The sequence below is a fragment of the Oryzias latipes genome, chromosome 1 (genome assembly GCF_053564925.1).
Source record: "Oryzias latipes strain Hd-rR chromosome 1, Olatipes_Hd-rR_3.1".
Lineage (NCBI taxonomy): Eukaryota > Metazoa > Chordata > Actinopteri > Beloniformes > Adrianichthyidae > Oryzias > Oryzias latipes.
In genome coordinates this window covers 2,651,656-2,671,284 of record NC_136237.1, presented here as the reverse complement: position 1 = coordinate 2,671,284, position 19,629 = coordinate 2,651,656, and the positions used below count along the sequence as shown (strand labels likewise).

General features: G+C 43.6%; 2 protein-coding genes across 15 annotated transcripts in view; both read right to left on the bottom strand.

Moving 5' to 3' along the window:
- The window catches only part of htt (huntingtin), a 45,073-nt gene extending 38,860 nt beyond the window's left edge, over positions 1–6,213 (bottom strand). For all 13 annotated transcript variants that reach the window (XM_023964301.2, XM_023964411.2, XM_023964324.2 and 10 more), the window contains exons 1-9: positions 5,834–6,213; positions 4,841–4,924; positions 2,953–3,073; positions 2,401–2,460; positions 2,229–2,308; positions 904–1,042; positions 678–819; positions 429–607; positions 152–356 (exon numbers count right to left, since the gene is read on the bottom strand). In XM_023964301.2, coding sequence (XP_023820069.1) covers positions 152–356; positions 429–607; positions 678–819; positions 904–1,042; positions 2,229–2,308; positions 2,401–2,460; positions 2,953–3,073; positions 4,841–4,924; positions 5,834–5,931 — 1,108 coding nt within the window. In that variant the 5' untranslated portion in view covers positions 5,932–6,213. The remainder of the gene's footprint in view (positions 1–151; positions 357–428; positions 608–677; positions 820–903; positions 1,043–2,228; positions 2,309–2,400; positions 2,461–2,952; positions 3,074–4,840; positions 4,925–5,833) is intronic.
- A 2,347-nt stretch (positions 6,214–8,560) lies between these two features.
- Positions 8,561–19,629, bottom strand: part of grk4 (G protein-coupled receptor kinase 4) — a 67,970-nt gene continuing 56,901 nt past the window's right edge. The window contains exons 10-16 of one of the 2 annotated variants that reach the window (XM_011480712.4): positions 18,417–18,454; positions 16,732–16,821; positions 16,437–16,645; positions 14,670–14,807; positions 14,003–14,140; positions 13,683–13,814; positions 8,561–11,202 (exon numbers count right to left, since the gene is read on the bottom strand). In XM_011480712.4, the coding sequence (XP_011479014.1) occupies positions 11,146–11,202; positions 13,683–13,814; positions 14,003–14,140; positions 14,670–14,807; positions 16,437–16,645; positions 16,732–16,821; positions 18,417–18,454 (802 nt within the window). In that variant the 3' untranslated portion in view covers positions 8,561–11,145. Of the gene's footprint in view, positions 11,203–13,636; positions 13,815–14,002; positions 14,141–14,669; positions 14,808–16,436; positions 16,646–16,731; positions 16,822–18,416; positions 18,455–19,629 lie in introns of both variants that reach the window. The other variant, XM_004066309.5, reaches the window with a different exon arrangement.

Genomic DNA, 19,629 nt, shown 5'->3' with positions numbered 1-19,629 from the left:
CTCACAAACAGACCAAGAGTTAGAAAAAGGAGCAGCCGAGTTCCTTCAGGGCAAAAGTGAACGCAGCGCAGGCTAACAGGACGACTCGCTAAATGTTTAGTGGCGTGAATCAGCGACAGAAACACCTTTGTGGAGAAAAACAACGCATTACCAATGAGCTCCAGGATGCTGCCAGAACGGGCGCGGCTCTCGTTGTCTTGGCGAAACACGGTGGCGTGAGGAATGCTGCCCGCTGTGATGAGCAGGTGGAGGAGCTCTGGCGGCGGCGTCCTGAACGTCTGCTGCAGGAGCTCCAGAGCCGCCGTGACCACGTTGTGATCCCAGTGCTGCGTGTAGTGTAGGGTCAGCTCGTACACCTTCAGAGACGCAGGAGGTGAGCAGAGCGTGGCTGCACAAACACACATGCGCTCTCTTACACACACACACACCTGTAGCATCTGCTCAGGTGTCGGCTGAACATCTGCCTCCTTCCTCATGACCCCAAAGCTTCCTTTGAGGCTGGTAGTGTTGACCTGCTGCTGTAGCAGAGGCATCATGTAGCGTAGAGTCAATAACGTCCCCAGAATCAGATGACTGGGATGCTCCTCGTCTACTGGAACCAGCAGACCTGGAGATGGAAGGAGAGCGTGCAGAACCAGGGGGCTTGCAGTCTGGGTGTGCCGTGTTCGGTGACGTACCTAGCAGCACATTCAGAAGCCAGGTATAGAAGTAGCTGGTGCGTCTGGAGTGTTGGCATACGCTGACGGCGGAGCTGGCCGCCGTCCGTCTGATGGTGGGGGAGCTGGATTTCAGGTTGGCAACAAACGACTTTAGCAGGAGCTGGAAAAATGAAAAGGACTCGAGCTTTTAGTGAATGCAAAAGGGGAGAAAAAAAACATTGTTCCTGTAGTAAAAACAGGTTACCTTGACCTCGCCGTCATTCGCAAAGTTTCCTAGCGCGGCCATGATTTTGGGCGTTGCTGCAGCCAGGGTCTCCTGCACGGTTTCCTCCTGCCGCTTGGTGATGCGGGTGAGGCACGGCAGCAGGTTCACCAGGTACGGCCTTGCAGAGCAACCAAAGGACAAAACAATAAATCCCGAAGCATCCCATTAGAAAAAAAACTAAATTAAAGTAGAAGGAGCTGCATTTCCAGAAGAAAATGCAGGATTAAATGCTGTATTGAAGACAAGAGTCAGCGGCTGAAGGACGCTCATTAATATTTGAATGAATATCGTCCTGGCAGCATTTTAAATCGATACAAGTATCGCCAAATGAATTATCGCGATATATTGCTAAAATGATTTTTCCCCTACTGGCAGGTCGTGCTTTCCGTTATCGTAACTCAATATAGAGACTTGCTGTCAGTTTTTTTATTTTTTAAGTTATTGATCCTGGAAGTCCTAATCTGGCTGAACTGTTTCTGTGCGCCTCCTGCTCAAAGTGGTGCAGCAAAAAGATAAAGGTGATTTGTTGCAGATATGCAGACGTCTAGTAGATCTGGAATAATAAGCTTGAAATGTAAAGAGCTGATCATAATGAGAACAAATTAACTGAATGCCCGATCCTTGGTCGGGGTACAACATCCCATTTCAATCAAGTCTGCAACCACATGACCAGGCCAGATTTTTGACCATGTGATGTCCCGATGTGTGATCGGATCGGGACATCCTTAATGGTGACAAAAAAACAGATAAACGTTTTAACTTTCCAAAGAGTGGTTCACTTTTCTCTCTTGTTTAAACTCTTAAAGTTCAAACCTTTATAAAAGGTTGGTGTGTGTGAGGACACACACTAGCTGTCTTCACACATAAAGACAGCAGGTAACGCAGGAAAACAGCTGCACTTTATCTTATAAATAAGTTTGTGTGCGGGGGTTGGGGGGGGGGCATTTTCTTTTTCCTAGGGGGGGTCCTTGCAAAAGATAATTGAGAAGCACTGAGCTACGCGGAGGAACATTGGAGCAGCTGCAGGGAATTCAAGAAGAATGAATCCATGATTCACAAGTGGAGGAAGCTGGAAAACGAACTCCGGCAGTCAGGAAGACGCAGCTGAGTTTCCAGTTCCTGGTCCCAGACCAGGGTCCACTTGGGTGTATTCAGACTGAAAATTTGTTCCAGATTATCGGGGAAAACTAACTCTGGTTCACGAGTGTCCAGCGTGAATACATCCTTAAAGAAAGATCCCCAACAGATTTCAAAATTAATCTGACAACAGTGAGCGATGGAAATCCTCCAGGCGGCTCAGGTACCTGCACTTCTGCGGCCTGATGAGGTGGGCCAGCTCAGCAAACCTCCACAAAGCCGCCCTCAGACTCCGAGAGGCACCGTTCTGCGAAGAAGGGCACAAAAAAAAAAACACTTTTATTGATGGAAAAGCTGCAAAAGCAACGATGCAAATAAACAACAAGTGGAATTTATTACCTTTTTAATTTCTTTGTACAACTCCAGCTGCAGTCTGGGTAAATTAGAGTCCATCAGCGCCTGAAGATTCAGGTCAGAAGATGAACGAAGCATGATTGGTTAAACAAAACAACACAATTCATATTAACAATAGGTGGTTTGACCCCTTCTGGTCATGTCAACTGTTTATTCTGAGTGTATGTCAAATATGGGAAAGATAAGGAAAAAAGAGTGTTTACATAATAGAAATGGATGCACAGGAATAAAATGAAGCATAAATATGTAAAGGGGGGTTTGTGGCGCCTCTTCTCTTCAACAAAAGCTAAATAATTCCACAATTGTGTTTACATACACACTGCAACACACACTTCCAAACACAAGCACAAATGCACAAAAGCTCACACAGCGCAAATAACTTTACGTGAATATTTATGTAGAATAATAGTTCTGATGGAGTTAAAAAAAGAAAAAAGAAACACACACACAAAAACAACCTACATGCCAAAACCAATAAGACAAAAGCATTGGTTCAGTCAACGCAAACCAAAAAGCAGAGTAAAGAGAGTTCCTCACTTTAATGATTTTGTTCAGGCACTCGTCAGCCACCATCCGGACGTCGGACTCGCTGTCGTCGCTGCAAAGCAGAAACATCTCCATGGCGATGCCAAGCAGCTTCTGAAACTCTGGAGACGTTCTGTTCAAAGGGTTCAAATAGGGCCAACGGTAAGAAAAGCATTGATTCAACTTCCCCCCTCCCCCCCATTACTTTAGGAAACCCGGGTCCTCGTTTTTTTCTAATCTGAGCCTGTCAGTCAAATTTGTAGCGGACACAAAAGTGAAGCAAAAACTCTTGATTATAAATCTGGGACTAAGCAGTTATACTTTTGCAACATAAAAACTGTTTTTTTGATTCAAGTCAAACTCAAGGCCCGGGGGCCAAATGTGGCCCTCCATGTCCTTTTATGTGGCCCACAAGAGCATCAAAGTTTTTAATTTCTTAAAATAAAAAATAAAAATTGGTGTGTATTTATTCATATCTAGGGGGAATTGGACCTGAAATATCAGATATCACATCGGGCAACTATACATTAGGACGTAAACACTGTCCATGACGATAACCGCGGTGATGACTCATCACCTTGTTCTGTTTTTTTGTTGAAAGTTCTGCACATGGTGGGGATTTGTACTATAATAAAACACAAGCATCCTTGCTAATAATTTACTTTTTCTGTGAGTCCTGTGTTCAAACTTCAGGGCTTCTGGGGGAATTTCCATTGTATTTATTTCCATTACAAGCAGCGTGCGTTCTTTATAGCGCGATGCGGCCGCCCACCGGAGGATGTTGTGTCGGGGGGGGGGGGGGGGGGGGGTCGCAAGAGTCCCGACACCGCGACTCTTGGTGCTTCATCACTGCGGTGATCAAAAATCCCACACTGTCACAGCTCTACTCCAAACAGTGACGCGGCAGCAACATGGTAATAAGAGCACTAACAGGGCTGGTTTATAAAAACATACATAAGTCACTGAGAGAGAGAAAAAAAAGTCACTGAGAGCAGCAGTAACTTATAGGCGCGTTTCTGCACGGCACACGCCTCCTGTGCACTGAAACCATGCGCTGTCCTCTCTGTCACGCAGCAGAGCGGCTTTTCCAAACCCGTTGGTGATGGTGGATTTTTTTACACTACTTTTAACGATTGCTTTGACCTTGAAAGCTGCTCATATGGATTTCTTCTTGCGTTTTCCATGATGAGGGTCTGTTCGTGCTATTCATTCACAAAGCAGGAATTTACATTAAAATTGCGTCTTCCTGGACACATACAACGCGTTCTCCTGTCTCACTCTTACCCTTTCTGCTCGAGCGCCCCCTAGCGGTCATTAGAAAAAATGCATAAATTAGCCGCATAACTGAATAAGCCGCAGGGTTGAAAGTGGAAATTACGGGTACTTTTATTTTTCATTATTTAGTTACATGTGTAAGTTACATCTGGCCCTTTGAGGACAGCCACTATGCTGATGTGGCCCTCGGTGAAAATGAGTTTGACAGCCCTGGACTAGAGTATACTTGTTTCAGGTAAAGTGTGGCACACTGAAAAAATGATCTGGAGTCTTTGAAGAGGACTCGATCTTGACTCGGAGCAGATTAGCGTCCTTATGGGATGAGCATTAGGGAGGAGAGCTAGCAGAACCAAAAAGCAGGAAATACTGAGGAAATAAAACCCTGCAATGCTCCACTGTCAAAAGTAAAACAGCCATTAAAATTGCCTGTCCTTAGAAATCAAAGTTGAAAGTAAAAAATAAAGCACTTTTCTAAGAATTAACAAAAAGTCTTCAGTTATTTGTCCTTCTGAGGCCTAAACAGGACTAACAACACGAAATATTTGACTGAAATGTTTCAAAACTCCCTTGAACTTTACGTTGGTTTGAATTTTCACACACGTCAGACAGACATGTTCCTTCCTACCTCAGTGACTGGGCAATAATGTTTTCACATATTGTCAGGCAGTGGGTCACTCTGTCTTTTTTTGTCGTAGCTTGCTCCTTTTTCCTGGGAAGGAAACAGCAGATGAGGAGAATGCAGGTCAAAAGGGCAAAAGTCGGGTTTTCAACACAGAAAAGACTCCAACCGGAGCCGTCACTCAAACTCTGCCATCATTTAACGTTTTCTGACACTAAAATAAAAACCTCAGTGAATAATTTCATGGCCTGCAACTGACAGCGACCTACAACCTTCCAGCGATCTCTGCTCTACTTACGACTGACTACCTGGGATCAGGTGTGTTCAAAAGAAGAACCAAGAGCGGGGGCTGCTGGGAAAAATGCCCAGAAACTTGGACGGACGTTCCAACAGCTTTCAGCCCAAAGGTTAGCAAACAGTTCTGCCAACATCAAAGATGAAGGCCTTTCGGTGAGTTATGGTTCCTCTCCTCTTTAGGGTGGAGGGTTCTTAGACTCTAATAACCTCACTTTTCAGCTGGTCTGACCACAGTTTAGCGACTTGTCGCCTTTTCAGAGGAGCTGTGGCCCCCAGAAGACAGCAGCGTCCACAGAAGTTAGTTGCTTCGCATGGAGGCGCGTCTGTTTCAATGCAGATCTGAAACGAGTCACGCGTGTCCGATGTTTCTCAGCACACGGACGCCTCCAGATAGTCGGAGCTGACATGACCAAAAGGTAGAAACACACATGCAGCAGCTTCCCTGGATTCGTGGACGAGTTCTCATTCCTGACAGGTGAGTCCAGATCTGAGTCTGTCGGAACAGATCTGGACTCATGTGAGGCTGAGCAGCCGAGGGAAGCCTGCCTCTCTGCGTTTGAGCACCTAAAGCCGACCTTAAATCCGTGTCCAGGCGCCCTTTGCACTGAAGCACGACTACAGAGAGGATGTCAAATCCCGGTTTGCTGCCTGCTTGCAGCGGAGCTAAGCTAGGCTAAAGCCGTTAGCGGAGGGGCTACTCACTGTTTCTGGACAAGTTCCTCGGCCGTCGGCGGTCCCTGCTGTTGTTGGAACGACTTTAGACTCTCAAAGGCCTTCATAAGTTTCTCCATGGTAGCCATTTTCGTTATTTACAATGAGAGTGCTTTCTCCACAAGCTAATATTTACTATCTGCGCTATAAGCTAGCACAGCACTGACAGCCAGAGAATAATATGCAGCGTGACGAGCGGCTACCACACGCCCCCCGCGCCTCTTACTGCCAAAAGTCCCTCAATTTCTTCTAGTTTTGTCACAAAATGAAGTGAAAGCGGGTTTAAAATATGCCATCTTTTGATGCAACGACGTTTTCCTCCGACCAATCACACCAGGAAGTGGTATTTGCGAAAGCTTCGCTGAAACAGGAAGGGTGCAAAGTCAGCAACCAATCAATCTCGGAGTTGTTTTGATTGACAGGACCAACAGCCAATTGGCAGCTGCTTTAGTTTCCCCCCTCCTTTTCTGTGTTTTGCTGTTGCTGTCACGGGACCACTGACGTCACAGACTGCAACATCATTTTGTCATTGGTTTTAGGCACAATATTATCTGGTAAAATACAATTATAATAGTTTAAATTAGCTGAACCTAACAAGGAGCGATAAAAGAAAAAATCTCTGAACAGTGTACATTTAAATAGTCAGATAAGAAAACAATTATTTTGACTTGATTTCTTTATTTTTAAAGAATGTTACTTAATCAACCTAAAAAAATCAGCAAAAAGTTTTTTTCAATATAACAAGACCAGACCAATCCCTTTAAAATATCAAAACATGCTTGAAAATGAGTATTTGCAGTTCACTTTTTGACAAAGATTTAAAGAAAATTTTTATTTAGCTAGAAACACACATATATAAAACAAGAACATTGATAAAAGTCATCCAAGTTTTTCCATTATTATCTGTCATATCATCTTTATCATCATAACCAATAATAACAATTAAAACTACACTTTAGTATTGTCCATATTATCACCACTATAATGCTGTCATTATTATAATAATGTTCTGATTTTGTTTAATTAGTTTATTTATTTATTTTGTTTTTATTAAATTGTCTGATGCTTGGACATTGTTTTGTATCTAGTTTGCTCCAAATTTGTATTTCTGAAACTTTAATGCAACACATTTTAATGCTTTTGTTTTGGCTGAGGTTGTTTGTCAAACAGCTGAGCAAACAGCTGTGTTGTGTTTGACACATTACTGTTACAGCAGGGGGCTACGAATCGTTTGATACACAAGGTATATTTGAATAAACCCCTTTTGTGGTTTAGACAGAGGGATGTTGGGTGGTGTAGGTGTAGATGTAAATGTTAGTCTAAAAGGGGCGGGGCCTGTCCACACACACACACTCAAATGTCACAAACCTACCTGTTGGCTCGAAAAATCTTCACATACAGTGGGATGAAGGGTATTTGTACTAAAGGGTGCAGTTAAAATTGGCGGGTAGGGCACTGTGAGGACATGTCCTGCTTGCCCCTCCCTATCAGGGGATCCTACATGGTTGGTTGGTTGAGGGTTTCGGTGCCAACAATTAGGATTTTGTTTTATCTTTTTAAAAATCAGATAGCGTCATGGGCTGAGAACAGATATTGAGCATTATTTCAAGTTTATATTGAGTGAGGTACATAAGATCTTTTTATGTTTTTTACAGTTTTATCTATACATTAAGTATTTTTCTTTTGCCAGTGTGTTAAACGTGAGCATTAATTCACAAATATAGTCATGCTTTTTTTTAAACTTAAATTAAAGCCGCGAGCGGCATTGAATGGCCTGCAGGCGCTACCCGCTCCACTTGTCCCCCTTTACGCACCAACCCCCTGCCTCACATTTTTTTGCGACCGGTTTTTGCTTACTACGCCCACATTTCTTTAGCCTGGGGCCAGGGAATCGCATACTAATTTTTTACAACATTCCGATAAAAAATGTGCGAGCTAGCTAAGATAGCAACAGTTGAGAATTCGCCACGCGCACGCCATTTAAAATCTACAACTTCTAATTTCAACATCTTTTCCACAGTGGCTTGCCACTGATGCCTGCATTTTTGTTTGTGTCTGGTTCTAAAGGTGCTTTTTTTTAAAAAAATTCAAGATGTCAAAGTAAAGTGTCACTTTCCCATTTTGTCAGAAAACATGAAAATCGCAAATTCTCAGTTCACCACAAAATGGCCGCCAAGCCGTAGGTCGTGTGGCCATCCCACAGTTATTTCAGAACTTCGTTTTTTTATGCGTTTTTTGGCCCATTCATTTTTTCTTTTTACATCATTTGCTGTGATGTCATTGTCATGGGTGGGGTGTCAATTACTATCCTGAAAATTCATTTCCGCCGGGTTTTGGTGACTTTTCGGGCATGTGGCGGCAGTCAGATTTTCACTAAAAGACACGGAAATCTTTCCTACTGTGAAAACAATATGGTACTTGCAGTCAGTGACTGCTGCTGGGGCCCTAAGAAAAACATCACAAGGAAGTGATAGTGGTATTGGTTCAGTTTTTCATATTTAACTGTGTGGCAGTGCTGTTATTTTTGTTCTTTTGTTAAGTCATGGGAAACCGCCGTTAAAAGTTAGACGGCATTTTGTCAGAGAACGTTCTAAGAAACATGGCGGACATGACAATAAGATCAAAGCACGATCTAAAAAACCTGCCATCGATGACTTCCTATCAAGTCTTTGAATAAAAAACAATTTGTCTATCAAACGATGAAAGACATGACAGAAGTAGGTCAAGACACAAGTTTTATTTTTTATACAAATGGCAGTGTATTATTCCATAATTACAAATGTCAGATATGATACAACAACCAGTGATACAACTTTTACAAGAATTAACAATGACTGCAGTGGTTGAATGACATGTCTGTACAGTTTTAAAAAATAAAAGAGAAGAAAAGAAAAAGAAAAAAAAACAACAAAGTTACATGGCCGCTTGGAAAAATCCATTTGTTATTCCCCCCTTCCTTGGAAAACGTCACCTTTACATTTTTACAGAAACACAGCAGAATCTCTCGACTTGCACTGGCACAAAACCCAAAACTATATTCAAGCGACCTAAAGGAAGAGAGGATCTTGCGGTTGTAGACGTTGAGCGCCAACCAGCTTTTGGGGGTGGCTTGACTCGGCATCAGCGCTTCGAGGGAAAGGAATGCTCGCCATCCAAACCGGCCCCACTCGGCCCATCACCCCGCCATTCAAGACGTTGTCCACGGACACCAGTGAGATGTACGGTCATCACTCACTCACTCACTCACACGCACGCACGCACGCACGCACGCACGCACGCACGCACGCACGCACGCACGCGCACACACACACACACACGCACGCACGCACGCACGCACGCACGCACGCACGCACGCACGCACGCACGCACGCACGATGAACAAACCAATGCATGCTTGAGTCATAAAAACATTCATCTTTAACAAAAAAATCTAAGCAGGAAGAAAAGAGGCATTACAATGCACTTAGTGCGGACATTCAAAACATTTGAGTTGTTCAGAGGTTCTTTACCAAAGAAGGAACTTCTCTTGGCGGACGGAAAGTCTCAAAGGTCAAAAGAGAAAACAGGAGTTGGTTTGGTAATTGGCACGTGGAGTAAAGGCCGTCAGTCTTTCTTAAGTAAACACTTCAGATAACAAAACAAATTTGGGTTGATGGAGGTGATTTTGGCAAAATAGGATGAAGACACTTCCAATGGTCATTGTCAAAGCTAACAGAAGTGCAAAGACAGCGAGTATAAATCTCATGTTTGGGTTTTCAAACAATGAGCGATTACGTGACCGAGCTTAACTACATGTTAGATATACGTCATTTACAAGGTTTTTGAGGCTAAAGAGCTAAAAGGCTAAAATCTACATGTGGGAAATTTAGCTTCATAATGTGCCTGAGAACAAAAAAAAATCAAACAAAAATTTTTTTTGTTCTTTTTCCCAAAACAAGACACAAACGCAAGTGATGACAAGCCAGCGACACATCCACATAGCCGATTGTGGGATGTGCGACAGGAGGCGAACTCGCCACGTCCCTTCCTGAACGTGGCGCGTGGACGTGTCCCCTCAGCTGTCTGGAGGAGGTCAGCTATTCCAGATCTATCCTCTACTTCAGTACTGATGAAAGGCTTTTCTGTGGACCGTTCACGTTTGGATTTACAAAGCCACGTTAACCTACAGATACAGGTCAGGATGGGTATTCACAGCATTAAAAACAAGCAGTGGGGGAGCAAACAGCTACTGCTTCAAGAGAAATAAACCGTCAACACCGGACAAAATGAGAAATCTACAGATTGATTGTGATTGGTAAACGGGAAGGAAAGACTTTGGACATATTTCATTTAAACCCGGTGCTTTTGAGAATGAGCCACACAGGGTTTTGTAGCAACTAACTACTTTTTGAGACAAATAAAAGTCCTTGCTAGAATCGTCTCTCAGACTCCTCACCCTCCCCCAAAAAAAGTGTATGGGGTCATTTTTCTGCACTGCACATAGCTCACAGCATATAAAAGCTGGTTAATACAACGAAAGCAAAAGGAAGAAGGTCAGTGATGATGGAACAATGCAACATTTACAAAACCATCGTGTTTCCAACCAAGTGGAAACTGTGTCAGGAAAAATCCATCTTTAGACACTTTAGACTTTAATTCATGAAAGAAATCCTTCTTAGTCACTCAAGCCGACTAAAAGATTGTCAGATATGAATTCAGAAGAGAATCGGTTGAGGAGAGAGTCCAGTTTAAGTTGAACTTCTGGGCAGAATGGAGGAGAACTTTTTAAAAAAAAAAAAAAAAAAAAAAAGGTTTGAGGTTTGGGAAATAGACAGGACTAGATTCCTCCCACTTGTATCTACAGTACATGGTTCATTTAGATCTACCTGAGCCACGAGGCCTACGGAGGCGAAGAGTTAGTCGGGGATCAGGCGGAGTTTATGTGCCAAAAACACGTCGCTTTGGCTGAGTGAATGACAGACAGCTTACAGAAAACAGAAAAGGCCTTCTGCTACATAGAGGAACGTAAAAAGACTACTTGTACTGAGCTTCTTAAAATAAACTCCCCAAAACACATTAGTAAATAAAACATTACGTATGCATTCAAGTGGTACTTTTATGGCTTTTTGTACAATACAACCTTTAGTGAAAATATACATCTAGACATAAATTCAAGTACAAATGTACAAAATCTTTAAACTCATACTTTTTTTTCTTTAACTATAATACACTTTTAATACAGCTCATAAATACAGGTTGACATTCACTGAGTTCCTAAGATCGGGTTGGAGTTTGTGGTGAAGCGGTGCGGGCGGAGGGAGTGGTTACAGTCTTGAGGGCTGCTCCATCTCGTCGTCACTGTAAGAGCTCTTAATACAGACCTGGAAAGATTTCAAAAACAGCGTTTACACAACGGAAGCCCCTCCTGTCCCGCTGAGGCACAGAACTGTCTTAAAGCGGATCTCCGTCAGACCCCGATCTGGATCCAGATCCAGACTCAGAGCTACATCCAGAGATCATATTCAGCTGTAACCCAGATCACAATTCCAGAGCAAGATCCTAACCCAGTTCCAGAACAAGATCCACATCAAAGGCCAAATTCAGATCTATTTTCTGAACCAAAACAAGATCCAGATCTAGGGCTATATCTACATTAAGACCCAGAGCCCAATGCAAACCCAGAGCCAGACCTAGACCTGCACCAAGACTCAGATCCAAATCAACAGCCTGATCCAAAACCAATGACTGATCCAGAACAAGATCTAGATACATAGTCATGTCCAAATCCGGATCCAGAGTGAGATCAAATTCTAAAATCAAAGTTAGTGTCAAATCAATATTTAGATTAAGTTTCATATCCAAAGCTAGATCTAGATCCAGAGTCAGATCGAAATCCAAAGCCTAACTTAGAGCAAGATCCAGATCTAGCGTCAGATCTACATCAGGACCCAAATCCAAAGATAGATGTAAAGCTTGATCTAAATTCCAAAGCCTGACCCATAACAAGATCTAGATCCAGATCAAGACCCAGATTCAAATCCAGACCCAGACCTAGAACCAGATTCAAATCCAAGGTCTGATCCAGAAAAAGAGTCAGATTAAAATCTAAAATCAGATCTGGTGTCAAATCCGGAGTCAGATCCAGACCTGGACTCGGCCAAAATACTAAGCTGTGATGAAACTGTCTTTGTGCTTTAAATGAGAAAGCCAAAAATCTGTCTGAGCTGTTGAAGTAGGACAGATATGGTCCTCAGATATGGAACAGATTTCTGCTTCATCCACTCTGAGATTTGAATCCAGTCTCTATTCCAATCTAGTCTGAGTGTGGAACTGCAACCACTTGACTGGAATCACGTTTTTTCCAGGTCTCATAGAAAAGGTGGGGACATTTTCTCCTGCCTCAGATCCGTTTTTCACTTTTTTTCCCCCCAGGGCATCGCAAGAAGAAAGAAATGTCTCTGCTTTTTTTTCAGAGTTAGAAGCTCTTCTAGTCGAAACAAATCAAATTCCTCTCTGTAACCGACCAGAAAAAAGTCAAAAATAAAGACGCGGAGTTTCATGAGACTGGTTGGTGCTTAGCTAGAGATACCAGATACCAATCAAATGCAGGCATAGCTAGCACAGGAGCACGCCGTCTAGAGAGGAAGGACTTCCGTTTAGAAATACTAAACAAATGTGAAGGCCGTGTCACACAGCCACTACGTACACTTTGTGCATTTCAACGTATGACATTTGGTGATACACGCGTGATATACATTAATTCATAGGTGTTTCTTGTATTCGTCATTCATCAATGTGTGCAGATGTCCGTCGAAGGGTTGAGCTGTACCAAAAGTTGGGAATTACGCAGTTTATGAGTATTTGACGTAGTTTATACATAACTATTACGTCAATCTTACACAATTGTGTGTGACTTTTGCAAGAAGCATAGGCAAACTTGTGTCTTTCCACGACCGTTCCACGTCTGTCTAACATGCATGTACCACTGATGTATAGCATTTATATCGCGCATACGGGCGCCCATATCACGTTCAAATGACGTAATTGACACATGAATCCTAACGAATTCCATACAAACTAATCGCACACGGTTCATGTTCTACGTTGGTTTGCGTGTTCTTTCCGTGGTTTTTTCGCACTTCTTCCGTGGTTTCAACGTGGTTCATTTGTGATACATCTGACCAACTTCCATCCATGCAATCAGCGCCAAATGTACGTAGTGGCTGTGCGACACGGCCTTCAACGGTAACCAGATCTGTGTAAATCTGAATAGTAGATTACTAAGTTTAGGATCATTTGTTGGACTTATGAGTCTCATAAAACCATTTTATCTTTATGATCAGGGTCAGTTATCTGTCCAAGATTTCTGTCCAGTCCAGGTTGATCACGTCCAAATTCTGTAATAGACGCATGAATAACTTATGGATTGCATTTAAAGAGCGCAATAGTCCCGCATAGTTCATGTGCTACATTGAGTTCTTTGTGTGGTTTATTCCTACTTCTTCTGTGATTCATCTGTGACGAAGACTTTTCTCATGTTTGACCAGTTTTCATCCGTGCTATAAGTGTAAAACGTACGTAGTGTCTGCGTGACACTGCCTGCAACTGCGAAGGCGTCTATTAATGCAGACGGACAAACCTGGTCAAACTTTACATTATTTGTTAGTGAAATCTGCAGATCACCCCCCACCCCGAAAACACAAAAAAACCCCAAAACCTTCTAGGAAAGCATAGAAGAGAGCTGTTAACTGCAGACAGACTGAGTTTGGACGAGACCTGGAAGAGAAGAAGCAAAGAAAGGAGAAGAGGAAGTACCTTAGCCCCCACCCCCTCGGACAGTTGCAGAAGCGCTAGCACTTGCCTCTCTTCTGAACAGTCGGTAGAAGAAGCCTCTCTTTGGAGGAGGGTTGGGTCGGTTCACGTCCAGGTCCTGGCTCAGCGTCCCATCCGTCTCATAGACGTTGATTTCTTTGAAGCACTCCATCTCGATCATCTACAGCCAACAACACCAACAAGGCCGCCAAGTTAGAAGCGTCTCAGCCTTTCCTCAGAGGAACGTTCCGAGGAGCGCTCTTCTGAGACGGTGGAGGCAGACATCTCCTCACAAGTCCACTCAGTAAAGATCTGATCACGTCACCCATCATTTGCCCAGCTTTCAATCACAGCTGCAGGATGCAGTACCTCATTCTGCCACGGGATGGAGACACTGCCCGTCACAAACTTGTGGTAGAAGTCGTTATCTGTGGGGTCAAGGTTCACGCCTTTGACGGTGGAGAACTGCTCAATGTCCAGGACGTCCTTACAGTACACGGCCCGAGGCTGAGGAGGAGCCAAAAGAACCTCAGTCAGAGACAAGCCGAGTGTTTGGATCCCGTCAGGAATGTTTGACCTGATTTATTTGGGTAACGCGACCTAAGGCCTTTGAGCGACGCCCGTTTTTCCTTCAGCGCGGTCCCGCTAACCGTGATAATAATAGAAACACAGATAAGAATATCTGCCCAGAGGTATGGATTTAACCCCTCAGGCTCTGGAACGCCGCGGTTCTCCCCTTGAGCCGCCTGGTCTTCTCTCCTCAAGAGAGGCAAAGTAAATTCTTTCAGACGGGGAGGGGGGTCGGCTTTCTGCAGTCATACGTCCTCACACATGTCTTGTGACCGCACCCGTCGGCGCTCAAAAGCCCTACCTCCAGGTGCAACGGATTCCCACAAGACAGACAGAGGGAAATGACCCCCCCATCCCATCCAACCCCGGCGCTGCCGTGATCCTCAGCCTCTCACTGTTTACTCGACACAGTGGTATTTCCTGTGTTCTGCTCTGCACTCGGCCCGATCGCGCCCTGGGAACTCACGTCTGGGACGAAGGGGGGGTCCAGCATGTGGGCCTCTAGCCGTTTGAAGTTAATGTTTCTGAAGATGGGGTGCTGCTTGACCTCCACTCCCCCGGAGCCCCGGCAGCCCAGCCTCTCCTTGGGGTCTTTGGCCAGGAGCTGGAACACAGCAGGAGGAAGGAAGAGCGCTTTCAAACATGCACAGATCTGCGCGCAGCTCAAACGACAGCAGCAGAGCATTTACAGCCTGGGATCGTTCCGATTACAGGGAGGACAGCGCGTGCGCGAGAGGCGTTACCGTCCACGCTCAAGCAGCAAACGAACGAATCCCAAAACTGTTAGGAGCTTATTTCTGATGTCTGAGGACGCACATCTGGAAATCTTTTGAGGCAGACTTTCCCTGTCCCTTAGGAATTTTCCATTTCTGATTCTTCAATTAATTGATTCTGATCAATGGAAATTTCCCAAAAAACTCAGTGTTGTGTAAAACTGTGTCGTCCCAACATAAGATCAAAGAAAAAACCAAGAAGGTTAGGCAACGAAAACAACAGATTCTACCGATTCAAGGGAGAAAGCTTTGGATTGAAGATAAAGTGAAGAACTTTTCAGGGTTTAATGGAAATTCCTGATCAGAAACACTTTAAAAAACTGTCCTTCAGTAAATAAAAATAATTTGAAAAAATGATTTAATTTGAAAGTAACCCACTATGCAACCAACACTACACTACCAAACAATAGAAAGTCACAAAGTGCAGGTCTGTCGTCACACGACGGCTTAGTCCCAGCTGCACTTTGGGCGGATACGGCAGGGGAACAGCGGTCAAACCTGTGCGGGGCACCAAATATCAAGGTCGCAGACCGCTCAAGCCTCGTTTCCACTGAGCGGTCCGCTCCGAACCCTTTTTAGACCCCCGTTGGTTGTAAGTCCAAAGAAAAACGGAACGGACTGGTTACTGTTGATTGGCTATAGCCCATTACGGCAAAAGAAAGCGCCAAGAGAGCGGCTGTATTCTTTATCTCCAATCTTCGTAAAAAAACAACATGAAATGCTGTGAAGATACGAAGAACCAAACGGGCCAAGCGGGAAAAAAATGACCTCCATTGGTGTTGTTGGTTACAGCACATATGCACCTGAAATGCCTGGACCGTTCCAAACCGGACTGGACCTCTCAGTAAAAACAAGGCTTCAGTAACGCGTAAAGAGAAAATGTTGGTGCACACGTGAATATTTTTTGATACGGGCTCACCGAGCCGTGCACAACCTCAACACCTGTGTGCCCCAAACCGGTTTATTTAACCCGCAGACAGCGGGAATCCACCCGTAAGCTGCTATGTTTCGTTTTCTTAGATCTGCACGTCGTGCAACGGCAAACTGGACCATGCAGAAGTGCAAATCTGACTCAGCTCCTGTTAAAGATAAAACAGGATATCAATAAGCAGTTTTATGATGGATTAGAGTTGCTCTGTAGGTGCATATTTTTATCCCCAAAAAGCAGAATCCAAAGTTCTTCCTTTTTATTTATAAATTTAACAGGGATGCTAACAAGAAGCTGCTTAAACAAAAGCATAACTTTCACATTTAGAGTCTGCAAAGGATGAAGCAGAACAAGATAACCCAATAAAACAAACTTTTCTATTCGAATTAATTCTACAAAGCTACCTGTGCCATATCCTGCAGATTTCACCGGGAAAACTCAAAGTCCCACTAGTTGTCACGCTCCACATTTGAGCCCTCCACCGGGGCAGCAGTGAGCTGCAGACCGGGAACCCTTTGGAACATGGGCTCACCTGTCTGCAGATGTCTTTGGCCTCCTCAGAGAACTTGTCAGAGTACTCCTCCTGGTCCTCGCGCACCCGCCTGTCCACCTCCTCCCGCTTCACTCGCTCCTTACGTTTGCGGAAAGGCGACTGGCCCTGGATCATTTCGAACACCAGGCAGCCCAGCCCCCACCAGTCCGGACAGAAGGTGTAGCTCTCGTTCTGGATCACCTCTGGAGCTGAGGCGGAGAGACGGGGGAAAGCGGACGGATCTCGGTAAAATTCAGACGGAGGGGGGACCGAAAAACCACCAAACAGTTTTTACCCATGTATCCCACAGTGCCCACTCTCCCTCGTATCGTCTCCCCCTCCGGAATTTGAACTGCCAGGCCCAGGTCGGAAATACGGATGTGTCCTGAAGGAGACAAAGGACATCCCAAGTGTGATTTCACAAAGAAAGTTCCCACTTTAAGACGGCAACAGCGGAGACGGAGAACTTTAGCAGCCTTTCAGACAGTTCACAGGGAAAAACGTCACCAAGTCCGTTTGGCTTGTTTCTACTTTAAATTTCTTGTTGCACTTGATATTATTATTTGTATATATTTATTTATTTATTTTATACAATAATTATATTTGTTTTAAGACACTAAATCTTGAATATCTTGAATCAGTCGATCTTGAAAACATCTTATTTGAAGCAAAACGTTTGTGCTTTTTTTTTTTTTTAACTTTTCTAAATATTTTTAAGCTGAAATTGTATTTTAGACAGTGAGTAGTTTTGTCTCACAGACCTGCCAGATTTATGGAAACCGGGAGGTTTTATTTTGAGAAATTCATCTTAAAATGTGACATTCTAGTATGTAAACATATATTTGTAAACATATAAAATTCATTTTTTGAGGAGCGTCTGCTTATTTAAAGCCACAATTTCCAGTTATCAGAGTATTTTACCCAAATATGAATGTTTACGGCTATATTGAGGATTAATTTCATCTTATAAAGGGCAAAACATCATACCTTTTGTTAAGAAATCTTACCAATAAACATTTTTTTCTTTATTTTTTAAGTTGTTATAAGAAGGCCCCTTTTCCCCGTCTGTGGCTTCTACATCAGCAAACTCATTGAATCTGAATGAAGCGCTCACATCATTTAAATTATTTACTGTTGTTAATCTTTTTATGAAATAAAACCATTTCATGGTTATGATCGGGCTCAGTTATCTTTGGATTTCCGTCCAGTCCAGGTCTTCTAAAGTCCATCTGGCTCTCTCTGACTTGAGCGCGCCTCTGTGGAGGCCGATTACTGAGCACGCTCAACAATTTAAGGCCGTGTCAGACAACCACTACCAACACATTTTGCGCATTTTCCACATTTGATTCATACGTGTTTCACGCGTTCGTCCTTCTTCGATGTGCACAGACGTCCGTCGAGGGTTTCGGCCGACGCGTCTTCACGTGAATTCGGTTTTGATCTGCTCAGAATATTTGAGAATTTTAACAAATTTGTGTCGTTTTTACGTAATTATTACATAAACCTAACAAAATTGTGCGTGATTTTTGTGAGATGCAAACGCAAATTTGTGTCTTTTCACGACCGTTCCAAGTATGTCTAACGGACTTTTCGACCACCGCTGTGTAACGGCATAAGTTACACACAAATCATTAATCAATTGCATGTAAACAGCGCAATAAACACACACGGTTCATGTTCTACGTTGGTTTACGTGTTCTTTGCGTGGTTCTTTCGTACTTCTTCCGTGGTTCATTTGTGATACAACTGACCAATTTCCTTCCATGCAATCAGCACCAAATAGTGGCGGTGCGACACGGCCTTCACTAGTAACCAGATCTGTTTAAATCTGAATAGTAGATTATTAAATTTGGGATCATTTGTTGGACTTATGACTCTCAGAAGTCCAGTGAGACTTTTTTTTTAAGTTTTAGATAAAGATGAAATCATTTTTGGATGAAATGAGATAAATGTGACTCCTGATATAATATAAATACCCACCACGGTCATCCAGAAGAATGTTTTCAGGTTTCAGATCCCTGCAGAGAAAAAGCAGCACATCAGGAGGATTTCTGATGCAGAGACACAAAAAACTCTTCATTTTCTTCTGCAAATCGTACTGGTCTTCCACGTTTTTCTGCTCGAGCTTTTAGATGAGTTCATTGGTCTTTTTTTCATCCATGAAACACACACCACAGCTCTTCAAATCCCTGCTTTTACTTGTTATTGAAGCTTCAAATGGACACAGTTCTTTCCAGTTCCATTCTCTGAGCTTTTTTTTTTCTTTCTTCTAGATGGACACTTCAGAACATTGTACCATGAAATCTGAGACTAAAAGTCTTGACGCCAGCTGAAACCACAAGATGAAGTTTGACGGAGCTGAAGGAGAAGGACATGCCAATACGAGAGCCTTCCAAGAACGCGGCTGTTTACGTCGCTGCAGCCCTGAGCCTTCACCACTTATTAACTCCTTAAGTGCACCACAGAGGAGCAGCACATCAGTCATCCACACATCTCTCCTAAAAGGACCAAAGAGTCCACACGTGCAGCAACGACATTATTAACATCTGTTGGCGTCGTTCTGTGCCCCACTCAAATGTGGGTTGTAATTTGAGGCCAAATCTGGCTTCTCATGGTTCATCCCTAAATTCCTTCTGCATAACCACCTGACTGCCAGAGAAAAAGTTAAAACTCTTTTAAATCCACCAAAAATCCCCCATCGTGTCCCCAAATGTCCTCTGTGGACACCAGAAGGAGTTCAGTCAGAGGTCTGTTCAGGTTTAGAAATGTCCTCTACAGAGGAAACAAGTGCTGGTAGTCAGGAGGATGTAACAGGAAGACAACAGCCGAAATGAGTTTTTAAGCTGTCAATCAAACCTGTGGAGACAAACTGGTCTACGAGTGGACTCTGGAGACACAGCAGAGGAATGTCCGCAGCATCGACTGGACATGAGAACTGGACCGAGTGAGTGTGACATCACCCAAAGGAAAAGGCTTGCTTCCTGCTCAGACCACATGAAGTGAATTACGATTGTGTCCGAATTCCTTCCCTACTCACTATATAGCGCTTTCCCCATTTTGTAGTGCTGTCTGAATCTCCAATTCCCAAATCCAGTGCCCTAGAAATCTCCCAGAAGTCCAGTGTGCTCACTAGGTGGGCGGATATAGAAAACAATCCATTGCGTCTGAACAATTTTCTACCAAAACAACGTAT